General features: G+C 37.3%; 1 protein-coding gene across 6 annotated transcripts in view; it reads right to left on the reverse strand.

Moving 5' to 3' along the window:
• The window catches only part of TAB3 (TGF-beta activated kinase 1 (MAP3K7) binding protein 3), a 90,391-nt gene that overhangs the window by 12,642 nt on the left and 64,113 nt on the right, over positions 1–13,636 (reverse strand). For 5 of the 6 annotated variants that reach the window (XM_055338435.1, XM_055338437.1, XM_055338433.1 and 2 more), the window contains 4 exons: positions 9,957–11,418; positions 8,942–9,102; positions 3,171–3,264; positions 287–370 (listed from right to left, as the gene is read on the reverse strand). In XM_055338435.1, the coding sequence (XP_055194410.1) occupies positions 287–370; positions 3,171–3,264; positions 8,942–9,102; positions 9,957–11,418 (1,801 nt within the window). The remainder of the gene's footprint in view (positions 1–286; positions 371–3,170; positions 3,265–8,941; positions 9,103–9,956; positions 11,419–13,636) is intronic. The other variant, XM_055338438.1, reaches the window with a different exon arrangement.

The following is a 13,636-nucleotide window of genomic DNA, read 5'->3' on the forward strand; positions in this document are numbered from 1 at the left end:
CGGGCTCCCTGCGTGGAGCCTGCTTCTCCCTCTACCTGTGTCTCTCATGAATAAATAAATTAAAAATTAAATTGTATCTCATTTAATTGACTTTGATAATAATTCCAGAAGTTACTAATTTTAGTGCTTTTTAAAGTATGGGGGACATGTGGCACAGTAATATCAATATGGTTAAATGTTTTTATGCTGAACAAGTTAATCTCATGGAAATTTCTCCAGCTAAAGAGGTGACCTCTCCAAGAATTCTCATTTATTTCTATGATGTTTATGTCATTTCCCTACTCACCTTTTTTAGATGGCTTGGGTGGTACAACTGGGCCAGGTTCTATGTTGTCATAAAAATTATTCATGGCTTTTGGATCAAAGTTTCCTATAAAGAAAAAATCACCATGCATTTAAGGCTCTTTCTCCTATTTGACTTTTTTTGTTAAAGAACATATAGAAATAAAATATGTAAGAAAGGAAACTGTCTGCAGGGTTTCAAAACTCCTATTCTACCACCTTCCCACTGAAAATGTTTTATCATCATGAGAAAAGACGCAAGCAAACTACCACATTAGTGTTAGTTTGTATCACTTGAAGGAATAGTTTTCCAACTGCAAAGCTAGTCTCTCCTTCAGCAGGATTATGTATGTGGTACACTTAGGGAGATAAATGAAGAAGAGAAATTAAAGGATGGCTTGACTATTTGCTAAGATTTCTTTCATGTCCTGCATAATTGACCTTAAAAAGTTAGCCACTATAAATCCAACGGTGGAAGAAGTAAAACGTATAAATTTACAAGGATGAATCACGTTATAAGAGCAGCAACTCAGATTCCTATCTTCACGAAAAGGAGAATATGGAATGTTGCCTACAGATTTAACAAAGATAAGGTGCCAATTTCAGAATAAAAAAATGATCTCTGAGAATTTTGTCTTGCCACAAAATTTTCATCTCTTAAAAAGTTCACCCCCTGGCTTAGTGTCAATTTCAGTCCCAACTGCCGCCATGACTCCTACAAGGTGGGTTCTGATACAGTGTCAGCCTCACTATCTACCTTAACTTCTGTGACCCTATCACTGTAAGCTGCTTGTTCTGCATTAATTCCAATTAAACATTGGGACTACTCATGCTTACCGAGAATGCTATCTCGGGTACTAATAGTTCAAAAATACTGGATGTCTTGATTTCTATATGTTATTCCCCCACGCCCACCCCCCGCCCAGTTTTCCTCTTCAAAACCAACAATACAGCTGTACTTTCCAACAAATCAAATGATGATCTGCAGCTAGATCCGAGTTTACATTGGAATTCAGTATAAAAATTGTTTGAGTGTGGAAGAGTAGAATTCAGTATAAAATGGATATATCTGGACCCCTTATGAAAGATTTAGAAATCCTTAAGCACCAAAAAGAGCTCTTTGTTGCCCAATGGAGACCAAAAACACAGCTCTTTGCTTATAGAACTTTAATAGTGGTTTCCCTTGCAGGTCCTATTACAAATGCTTTTATCCATTTGGAAGATAATCAAAGCCACAATGCTATAAGATGCTGCATATGTATTTCTTCAATTACTGAAGTTACGGCTGATGTTTTAATTTCTGGATCTCTGAAGGATTACTATAAATACCCTAACCAAATGTTTTAAGTGTGTCTTTTGCTTTAAAGAACACCCTGGCAAAACCTGATGCAGTCTTCTAATATATGAACAATAATTTGTTATGACCTCCATACTATGTAGAGCAGGTGTTCCATGGCTTAAATCTAGCAGACTCTAGAGGGACTCCATTCTGAAAAAGTGAAGAGTACGTGACCAGACTGCTCAACTTTCACATTCAAATTTGCTTCTATTGTTGCATGCATATCTTTTAGGTTCTCCCGTTTCTACTGTTAAAGTTACCCCATTGCCATTTTTAGTCAAGATTTATTATATACTCTGAAAATAGAGGAGAAGCTCTCTTAGCTGCCATCATCAAGAACAGTGTTAGTAATGGGAGAGGCTGACTGAAAGACCTTTGGGAAAAATTACTTGTCAACTTCAATGTTGGACCAAGACTTTTTTTTTTAAATGTGTGTTCACTGAAGTTTTATACTGTCTTTCTTACATAAACTACACCTGTGATGACCTACAGGGGGAGAGGGCAAACTCCCCTCCACCCAAACTTTTTCTTATGTAAAGGTCCAGAAAATAAACAGTTTACACTTTGTGGGCCTGAAATAGTCTGTTGCAAGCCCTCAATTGTGCCAGTGAAGCATAAAAGTGGCCCCAGACAATATGTAAACAAATGGGGGGGGACTATTTGAAAAAAACTAGGTGGACAGAATCCTTTTAAATTTTTAGTTTTCACCCGTATCTAAATCACAGACCATCCCTGAACCCCACCACCTTTTTTTTTCTTTTGAGTGATTTGCCTTTGGTTTTTTGTTTTGGTAGGAAGAACAGCTCCTTCCTGCATTCTTGTCAGCTTAAAAAACATCAAATTACAGGACAGTAACTGGCATATACAGGTTAGGGAACAGGTACAATTAACTCTCTCTGAGCAGACAATGCAATTGCTAGGAGCAATAGTACATAAACATGCCAGCATGTGGGCCCCCTCCTAGTCACAAGTGTGCAACAGTTGCGGACAGGGTCACAATATTTTACAGGGGAAATAAAGAACATCTCCAACTATGAGCTTGGTAAAATGAAAGTTAAGAGAGCTTCTACCATAATACAATTATATAAGAAAGCCAAAACCCAAAAACAAAAACCAAAAAACCCGATAATCTGAAAAGTCTAAGATGTAGGTGGATGTTTTCATATAATAGATACATAAAAATGACATGGAATTTATTTTAAAAGTGAGAAATCTGGTATTCTGATATGTGATTCCCTGTTTTTACAGATACTTTTGATGATTATCACAACATCAATGTAAGTTTTATAATTAAGACCCATCAATATAAAATATTCACAGTAAACAGAACAGGATAAATGCAGAGTAACAACACGGAGCAGTCTAAATGGTAAGAACTTAATTTTTGATCCCCCAAATCTATGACCATGGGGTGGGAGGGATCTCTTTAAGTAAGATTATAATGGATAAAAAACTATCTCTTAAATCTATAAAAGCAAAATGATTGCTACTTAAGCAGCTTAAAACACCACACTATTACTTATGGTTTACCAAATAATCGAGTCTATACCTCTAGATTGAAGGAGGTCAACTTCTTTCAGTGTACAGTCAACATTTATCTGGAGTTGTCTGTTCATGCTTCTCAATCTTGTCATTTCCTCAGGCTAGTAAGAAAGGACCCAAAATAGCAATTGTGGGAAAGTCATTATCAAGCCCAACATTTAAGAACTGCTATTCATGTTAATCGTTCTGATTGGTTATTACCAACAATATGGCCTTAGTCCATAAGAGGGTATGTTTAAGAAATATTAAACATTTAAAGGAACAGTCAGGTAAAATGGGGACATCAATATGGCCACATGAAGACAAAATCTGCATAAAACGTGGCAAACTACAGTACTAGACTATGTTCTATCATACAAAATACCATTTTAATCAGTACTAAAGATATTTTCATGATAAGGGAAACCATGAAAATCAACCTATAAAACAGGCAATGTCCATGATTTTAGTGTTGTCCAAGGCTTGAAAAAAATTACAACAGTACTAAGTGTCAAGCACTGTATTCACCAGAGGTCTCTTACTCTTTCCTCTAAACCATCTTTCAAAGCAAGTACTAATATCATTGCCAATTTATACATGAGGAAGCTGATGTACCCAGAATTCATATAACTTTCCCAAGGTTAGAAAACAGTAATTAGCAGAACCAGAATTTAGAGCAAAGGAAACAATCTATTACACAACAATTCCATTCTTCCTCCAACTTTGTTTCCTTCTTTCTTGACTTTGAGCCCAGCCTACCTATCCTTTAGGCCTTTTAGGCGCATACAGGAGACACTGAAACGTAAAGAATGCCCTAATTCTTCAGTTAAAGTTTTTTGGAAGCCTTGACTTCCCCGGACCTTCTAGATTTATTATTTTTATACACACACACACACACACACACTCAAAAAGTTAGAGTTGAATTCCAAAGGCATGGGTACTAAAGCTTTCAGCACAGCCCTGATATTAACTCAGTTACTAATGTGCTTTCAACCATATAAAGATAAATATCTGCTATGACAAAATACAATTCTGTTAAAAATCTGTATTTTTCTACATATTATGTTAATTTTAAGAGCAAAGAAAAAGGAGCCAAAAGGTTCTTAATTCATAATAATGCAAACTCTTACACTGTTAGGACATGTTATTAGAATAACTGAGACTGCCCCTTACGTTAAGCAAATATAAAACAAAATTATAGTAAGAGCTACAATCCTTTAGAATGCTATGGGAACACAAAAGTCATTTAGAAATATTTATTAGGGGGATCCCTGGGTGGCTCAGCGGTTTGGTGCCACCTTCGGCCCAGGGCGTGATCCTGGAGTCCAGGATCAAGTCCCACATCGGGTTCCCTGCATGGGGCCTGCTTCTCCCTCTGCCTGTCCTCTGCCTCTCTGTCTGTGTCTCTCATGAATAAATAAATAAAATCTTAAAAAAAAAAAAGAAATATTTATTAGGGATTGCTCTCCTTTTTCCTATTTGCAAAAATATGGGACACTACCATGTAAAATGCTTACACCTTGCCTACCAGGCACTATTAAAAAGGTTTAAAATATATCTGAGCATTTATATTAAAAATAAAGCACTTGTCCAGGGGTTTCAAAGATCGGTGTTGCCTTCCAAGGAATATGTAAAAGAACCCATTCTTTGTAGAATCATAATGGGAAAGTCCCTAAAGGAGTTGATTCTTCCTATGTTTGGGGGAGGGAGTGTGGAGTTTAGCCACAATGGTCCTAAATAATGATGTTCTCTAGAAGTATGGAAGTACTATAATACACTTTATAGTCTAGGAACTACAGCACATTTGCTTATAACAGATCTAGGCAACAAGATCATTTCCAAAGACAGTAGAACCACTGGAATTCACCAAAGGATTAGTTTACCTGTAAGATCAATTATGTCCTTTTTCAGAGTTTCTGGTAATTTAATTTTACCAAGGTAAAAAAAAATTCTGAAAAGTCAGTACCATTTGCCAAAAAGTACACTGTATTTTCAGAGAAGAGGGTTTTCAAGATTGGCTGTGTATAATTTAGAGTTGTTTGTAAAAGATCTGACATTTCAAAAGTGAAAAATTCTAAGCTTTTTTCCAAAAGGTGGCAAAACAACCTAACGCAATTGAGAACTTAAAGAAGTTGTATCACAGAGACCCAGGTCGAATACTACTATCACTGCTTGGCCCTAATTATGCACCTGAGACTAAAAAATGCAGGGTAGTCCAAAAACCCAATTAGAACAAGACAAATGACAGGAAAAACTTGGCTGAGGGGGTAATCCACGGCTTCATCCAACCGTATTTATCTTTTAAGGTATAACACAAATTTCCCCTCCAGTATGAAACTGTCTCATCTTTGAACCCTATAAGCAAAAAACTAACATTTCTATCTCAAAACTCTGAAAGTACTTAATATCCTTACCATTTAGCTGGCCAACACTTCTAATTGAATATCAATTTACCTGATTTTTTTTCTCTCACAAATACAGATAGGTTCATAGACACACCACCTATCCTTTCACATACAGATCTCTTTATAAGATGACCTCTTCGACAGCACTTAACACAGTGCTTTGTGAACAGCAGATTATGGCCATCTTGCACTTCTGCCCTCCCTAGATTAGCTGTTGCTCTAAGCTTATACAGTTGCTAACAAATGCACATTTCAGTCTCACGAGGTGCACACATTTTTTAATACACTGCCTGATAAGAAATTTGAAAACTTGAAGGTAGAAATATGTGCTTAATAGCAAGGGAAAAAAACCCATTCTCTATCGTGTAATCCTACATGTGATTGGGACAAAGATAAAGACAGCCATTTTACTGAGCACCTAACTCCACACCAGGCACTTGACTTACACTGTCTTTATCTTGACAACAGTATTAAAATATACTTATTATAATTCCCTTTTATAGAGAAAATCAAATGCAGATAAATTAGGCACAGCCAGTGATTGCCACAACTATTCTGCCTCCAGAGCCTATGTGAGCACTTTTTTTAAAAAAATATTTATTTATTTTAGAGACAGAGCAAGTGAGGGAGAGGGACAGGAGATGGAGAGCAATAATCTCCATCAGACTCCCCACTGAGCATGGAGCCCAATGTGGGGCTTGATCCCATGACCCTGAGATCATGATCTGAGCTGAAATCAAGAGTTGGCTACTTAATCGACTGAACCACCCAGGTAACCCCTATGTAGGCGTTCTTTAAAAAGATGTCATGGTGCCTCGAATGAGCCTTTATCAACAAAAGGGAATTCTGACAAAATGTTTTACTTCTTGATTAATTTCCTACATAATATACCCATATGTTATACATGTTCCTAAAGTTAAATCGAAATTTTGCAAGATGGTTCAGGGGTGTTTGTATTGAGCAGGTTTTACCAGTGTTGTCCAACCAACATTACTATTTGGTGAGGATTGCATAAGTTGTTTATGGATATTATCTTATTTAATCCCACAAGATGAGTACTCACAAATTTTACAGGTAAGAAAACAAGCAGAGAAAGTTACTTCTCCAAGAATATATGAGTAACAGGTAAGTAGCAAAAGGACGATTCAAATTCACGCCCGAATAGAGAGGCACTGATTCTCCATGTATAATTGTCCCTCAGCCACACATTGCTAATAATTCTTCATTTTACTCTAGGCAGAAACACAAAGGAATCAAACACTTATATTTCTCATCTCTCAAATATTGTCACCCATATGCGCTACCAATTTCTGAAGCTGGCAGATGGCTACATAGCAGGTTCCTTATACTCTTCTGCTTATTTTGTTTCTTTTTAAAAGTAACTCTCATCAATAAAAGCACTCCTTTAAAATCTAGATGTTTTTGAAGCACTAACTTATGTTACATTTAACAGTTCTCTACTTTCCAACACCACAAAAATCAAAAGGGCCTATTTTAGCGGGAATTATCACACAGCAAGAGGTTACTAAACAAAACTTAGATGGTTAGGTTAGGGGAAATGACTTTTATGCTAAGAAAATCTGTTTCTGCTCCATAAGTACCTAAAAGACTCCAAACTGCCCAACCACCAGGGTAGATTCCTATGTGGGTTATGTTCTTCAATACTTCCCCCATCAGAGAATTAATAAGATTTCAACTGGAGAAAACAAAGAGAAAATTATAAAGCTATCTTTAACTGAAAGGCAATACATTCCTAAATGTTTTAAGTAAAACCCTCCCTTCTTACTTCTAATATAGGCTATACTTAGGAATTTAGTCAATATTAGAAAAAAATTTCATTAAATTATTATATGTCTGTTTATCAATAATTTCCTTTTGAAAAATTCCACTGGTTCCCCACTATCAGCAGAGTAAAGTTCAAATACTTCACCCTTAAGGTCTAAGCTCCAATTGACAGATGCACATTAACCTGTTAAGACACCAGGAATCTCAGCTGAAATGTGAAACCTGTAGTTGCTGCCTCCTGAGAGTCTGTCTCCATCCTAACTTCATGCCTTTGTTCCCTCAATGTTCTTTCCCCTTTGCCCTTCTAAAATGTCCTCCCTTTTCCCCTCTGCCTATACAGCAACACTATACTGTTTAGAGCAGTGGGTCTTCACATTCTTCCCCTTCATTCTATCAACCTGATGAAAATCAGATGAAAACTATAGATCTGCTTCCATATAAAAACACATGAAACTGCACATAATTTCAGGAGTTCACAGATTTCCTTTGAAGCCACAACCCTCCCTTAAAAAATTATCTATGAAGGCAGAGCTGCAGACAGACTGCCTTTAAGGGGCCTGACATACATGGTCACTTCTCTAAATCTATAAACGCTGAGAAATCACCTTCAGTTTAGAGGGGTCAGGAAAATAAGGAATAGCTCCATGGACAAAGTAAAGATTAAGGTGAAGCCCTGAAGAATACACAGGACTTACCCATGTAGAGCTGCAGAAGGGCATCCCAGCAGAAGTGCACTGAGTACATACAAAGACTAGTTGACGTATGAGTTCTTTCATTACTCATGAGCATTAATAGCACTTAGCACCCTGAATTATAATTATCTGTTGAGAAGTCTATTTCTCTCACTAGCAGGTATGCACTAAGCACCTAGCACAGGACCACATTCATAAACTAAACAATGCCTGTTGCACCAATGAATGTTGAAAGATGAAGTGATAGGTCAGATCACAGGAAGCTTGTACTGTCACAAGGTTTTAGGAGAATGGTCTCAAAACATTCTGAATTGTTAAACTTTTTTAGCACGCATCAGTAGTACTTAACGTGTTAAGAATATATCATCCACATCTTTTCATTAGGGCAGTTTCTATGAGGACCACTATCAATACTGTTACCTTAGTTTCTACAATTATTTATACTTAACAAAATTGCTGTGCCTTAAAATACTTTATAGTGCACACTTTCCCAGATTCAAATGAGTTAGAACAATATCAATATGAATCAATATACTTAAGAAAATAACTTAAATCTTTGGAATTTATATGTGTATTATATGCTTAAAAGAAAAAACGTGAGAGAAATTTATAAAAGATGTTTGGGCAGGGTGCACTTTTCTATTCTCACAGAAAGCAATTCATAGTAAATGAGATGCCATACCTTCATTATAACTACCAGTTATTTGAAAATACTGGTAAACCTATGGAATTCGTACATGTGAGAAGAAATAAAAGCATCGAATTATTCTTATGAGAACTACTGAAGATCAAAGTCTCTCATCCGTTGTTTAAAAAACGAAATCACCCTACCAGAAACAGAACCTAAAAGGAAAACACATGACCTGGACAGCCATCATCTCCACCCTCCTGTCCACACAGGACAACAGAGGACTTACCGTGGGGATTGCAGTGGTGCAGCTGACCCTTCTGAGCCGTCTCTGCATCAGGTCATGCTCCATACCGTTAACTTCAGCCTTCAACCGCTCTAGCTCCTCTTTCTCAAGTTTCAACTGCTTTGCTAACCTCTCCATCCTTGCTCGCTGATGTAACAGCAAGGCTATAGTGTTACAGACAAAGTCATTGCAGAAGGTAACAGTGAAGTGACTGGGAAATTTCTATATGCATTGCTAATGCACAAAATACTCAAAAGAAACCCTGTCCTCCAATTTGAGTTGGCATTTACTCTTGTGTCTTGCTAAGGCTGTTTTTAATTTGGCTCTTGTAACTGCTGCCAAAATAATACCATCTGTACATCCTTCATTTCCCCTAAGACTGTCTTTTTAACTATACCTGTGTGGGTTTTAAACAGGCTCAATACTAGGCATACCAAATTACAATCATAATTAACTATTCTTCTTATATACTGAAAGAATATTAAAATCTCAAATACTTTGAAATCTGAATAGACTTTTAAAAAATTCTGTCCTCCTTTTAGTTAGGTCCATCATTAACTAATCCAACATTAGTCTTAATCACCAATCCCACTTATAACTATATACCACTTATAAATATTACACCCTCCAGGCCAATCTCTTTAGAAAAGATTACAATTCTTTAACCTTGATGAACTTTGGCCTACCATCTGTGAATGAATGTCCTTTTCCCACTCTGTAGTTTGTTTTTTGACAATATCAATTTCACCTATGTTTTTATCCTAATGAATGTTCCCCCTAATGAATGACCCCTATTAGGGTCACTATTATCCTGCCTATATTTTCATATTTTAAAGCAAAGCCTATGGAGAACTCTGAAGCACTAACCTTATTTTCCTAACCCTATCCTTGATAGCAATGCTACTGCCCAATATTTAATAAATACTAATCATTTAAACCAAGCAGCTAATATAAATTTATTTTGAACAGACTGCCACCTCACCACAAAGATTAAATTTCATAAAAAGGCTAAAATTACCTTGCGTATAGGCATAGTCATCTGATCCAGAACTAGAACTCCTCTGGTATTTATGGCTTCCCTTTTCTCCCCCAGAGCCTGGTACCACTGAAATAGGCTGAATAGGTTCTGGGGCTGCAGAGCGTTCTTCTTGGTCCACTAAATTTAAAAGATTTTCAGTCGTTGCTCGACCTACAGTGATTTTAAAAACGGTAGTTGGGTTTGGTATCACTCGAGGAGATGGTGATGGAGCACATGAAGGTCCAGTTGGCTGTGTATATGTAATATACACAGGATTAACACTAAATGGAGGTTTTGGTTGACTGGATATTCCTCTTGAAGGAGAACTTGAAGGTGGTGTGGTGGCTGTGTACAGTGAGTGCTGATTTCGTGGAGACGGCTGATTACTGATAGGTGAAGGACTCCTATTAATTGCTGTCCCAGGTCTTTGAGAGGGTTCAACTGTAATTTCTATCTTCTTCATGGATCCTTTGGGTAAGCTAGATGTTGTATATGGGAGATAGGCTACTGAATGGCTTCCCTGTTTCTGATAGCTAGGAGGTCCTTGTTGATATGGATGGGGTGGAGTAGTTGAAGGACTGGGTGGCATAAAGACGTGGGAACTTGGGTGGGCCAACTGGGAAGGTTGCACTTGATGCTGTGGAGAGCTGAAGGGTGAAGGACACTGAGAAGGGGGTGGTGAATGGTAAGCAGGTTGAGGAATCTGCTGCTGTTTAGGAGAATACTGAGAAGGTTGATAGTTCTGTTGATGTGGATAAACAGGTAAAGGACGTTGGCTATAATGAGGCACTGGGCCCTGTGGTGAGGACTGCCAAGGTGTACTCTGAGGAGTTTGTCTTCCTGATGAACTCTGAGATGTCTGTCTAATATAAATAGAACCAGGAGACCCATAGAGATTGCTTGGAATTTGTGGAAGAATTTGTAAAGCTCTTGGTACAGTCTGTCCAGAAGGGAGGTTTTGGGATACTGTAACAGTAATCGGATTTGTACTATACCGAGGTATGTGCATGTATGAAGGAGGTGGTGGCGGCGGTGCTGAAGGCCCTTGCATAGCAGATGGAGTCATTCCTGTTTGCAGGGAAGATGGCTGTTGAGGTGGCTGTGAAGGAGGAGTAGCTGCACTTCTATTCTGTTCATTCATAAAAAATGGATTGTAGTTCGGAGTAGCAGCCACAACAGCTGGAGCTGAGTGTGGTTCCTGAACTAAACATATCAGCTGTTTACTTGCTGCATGCTGTGGATCAATATGTCCATCACTTGAGCTATGTACCAGTGTTCGACCACCATTAAGTTGTGCTCCATCTCCTGGGTGGTAGCTACTAGGAGAATGGATACCCAGATTAATATGCAAAAGGCGATTTCTGTTCATCCTGTTGTCATCTGGACTATGGTATTCCATATATAAGTATTTGCTACTCTCCTGGGAAAGGGCTCGGCAACAGGCTTCAAGATTGTTGTTGTTCTAGGGGAGAAAAATGGTAAAAGCAACATTGACAAGATGAACAAATCCTAATAGTAGGTCAGGTGTTGCAGGTTACACAAATATGACTGTCAAAAGTAGAGGATGGTATTTTAAGCACGAACAGCTTCATAGTCATCTACCCTGATAAGGAGATCCCCAACAATTCATACTGTTTCACAGACATTTAGTTCCTATGACTAGTACTACCACTACTGCTACAGAAATGGAAAGAACCCATTAACAAACACTGTGACTCAACTCCAAGTTTTCTCAGTCCAAATCCAGGATTCATTTTAGGTCTGCTGAATGTCAACAAATTAAAATGTTGAGCCAATCTTGGATTCACCACAACTGCTCCAACATACAAGTTAAGGCAATATTCATTATTAATATTTAAATTAAAAAACATGAAAATAACCATGCTTTAATTTTCAAAAGGTACTGAAACCACAAAAGGAGAAAAATTTTAATTCCTAGAGTCAAAACAATAAAAATTCTAAAGCAGCCCTTTCTTTTAACCAAATTTATCCCTATATAACTTCAGCTATCATTAAGAGAGATTAAGCTAAACAAAGAAATCAGTAAAAACAAGTATACTTTTTGAACAATGGTTCCACAACTTTGGTAAAGTTAAGGTTATTTAACAGAAAAACAGGTCTTGACTGCCTTAATGAAATTCATTCACACTCTCACAGTCAAAATTTTTTTTACCCACTGAAAGGTAATTTGGTCAATGTAGGATTTAAATTTTTTGAGTTTACACACAAAGATGGTAATACCAAAGTGACATTTTAGACACTCCAACAATAATCAAATAAAGGAGGTTCTTTTTAAATTTGAAAATATTTTAAGATAGCTTTCCATTAAAATACAAAATCCTGAACTACCTTATTAACCTAAAGCACTATTATCCACTGCCTTTGAAATAATAAAATTTCTCACCCAGCAATTGCACTGCTGGGGATTTACCCCAAAGATACAGATGCAGTGAAACACCAGGACACCTGCGCCTCGATGTTTATAGCAGCAATGTCCACAATAGCCAAACTGTGGAAGGAGCCTCGGTGTCCGTTGAAAGATGAATGGATAAAGAAGATATGGTCTATGTATACAATGGAATATTCCTCAGCCATTAGAAACGACAAATACCCACCATTTGCTTCGATGTGGATGGAACTGGAGGGTATTATGCTGAGTAAAATAAGCCCATCAGAGAAGGACAAACATTATATGGTCTCATTCATTTGGGGAATATAAAAAATAGTGAAAGGGAATAAAGGGGAAAGGAGAAAAACTGAGTGGGAAATACCAGAAAGGGAGACAGAACATGAGAGACTCCTAACTCTGGGAAAAGAACTAGGGGTGGTAGAAAGGGAGGTGGGAGGGGGGGTGGGGGTGACTGGGTGACAGGCACTGAGGGGGGCACTTGATGAGATGAGCACTGGGTGTTATTCTATATGCTGGCAAACTGAACACCAATAAAAAATAAATCTATAAAAAATAATAAAAATAAAATTTCTCAATTACTGTGACTTTGTAGTTCATAAATACACAGATATGCACATACATACCTACTACTACATACTGATTTTAGGAAAAAGCACATTTTATATAAAAATGAAACACTTTCACTTCTGCTGAGAGACAAATAAGGTGAAACCTAAAAGAGAACATATACTGCTGTAATTTTAGAGCAGGAATAACTTTTAGGGTTCATCTATTTGAACTCAAACTCCTCTACAGATGAAGAAAGAGGTGCCCGCAGAGTTACATGGCTTGACAATAAGCATTTAACTAGTTAACAGGAGAGCCAGTTCTAGATTCTCGGTCTCCCAACTCTCACTGCTGTTTCAACTATAACACAGTAATTTCAAGGGAGAGGACGTTAGGCCAAGAGTAAATTACTATACGAAAGCTTTAGGAAGTAAACAAAGATTCAGTTTTGCAAATCTTTGCAAAATGAATTCCCAGAAACTTATAGAATTGGCTTTATCAAAACTCCATACATAACTTGTATCTCTTTCCTTATATAAAGCTTTGACACTAAAATTCTGAGCCATGGAGATAAGTATTTGTTGAAATTTAAGAAGAAAATTATTAGAACTCAAAGTTTGGCCTTTTTAAAAATCCTGCTTAAAAATCATTCTGATCAAGGAAGAGAAGCTAGATATTAAGCAAATTTGGATCCAAAGGATTCAAACTGATCGCCAACTAGAAA

The sequence above is a fragment of the Nyctereutes procyonoides genome, unplaced genomic scaffold (genome assembly GCF_905146905.1).
Source record: "Nyctereutes procyonoides isolate TBG_1078 unplaced genomic scaffold, NYPRO_anot_genome, whole genome shotgun sequence".
NCBI classification, from domain to species: domain Eukaryota; kingdom Metazoa; phylum Chordata; class Mammalia; order Carnivora; family Canidae; genus Nyctereutes; species Nyctereutes procyonoides.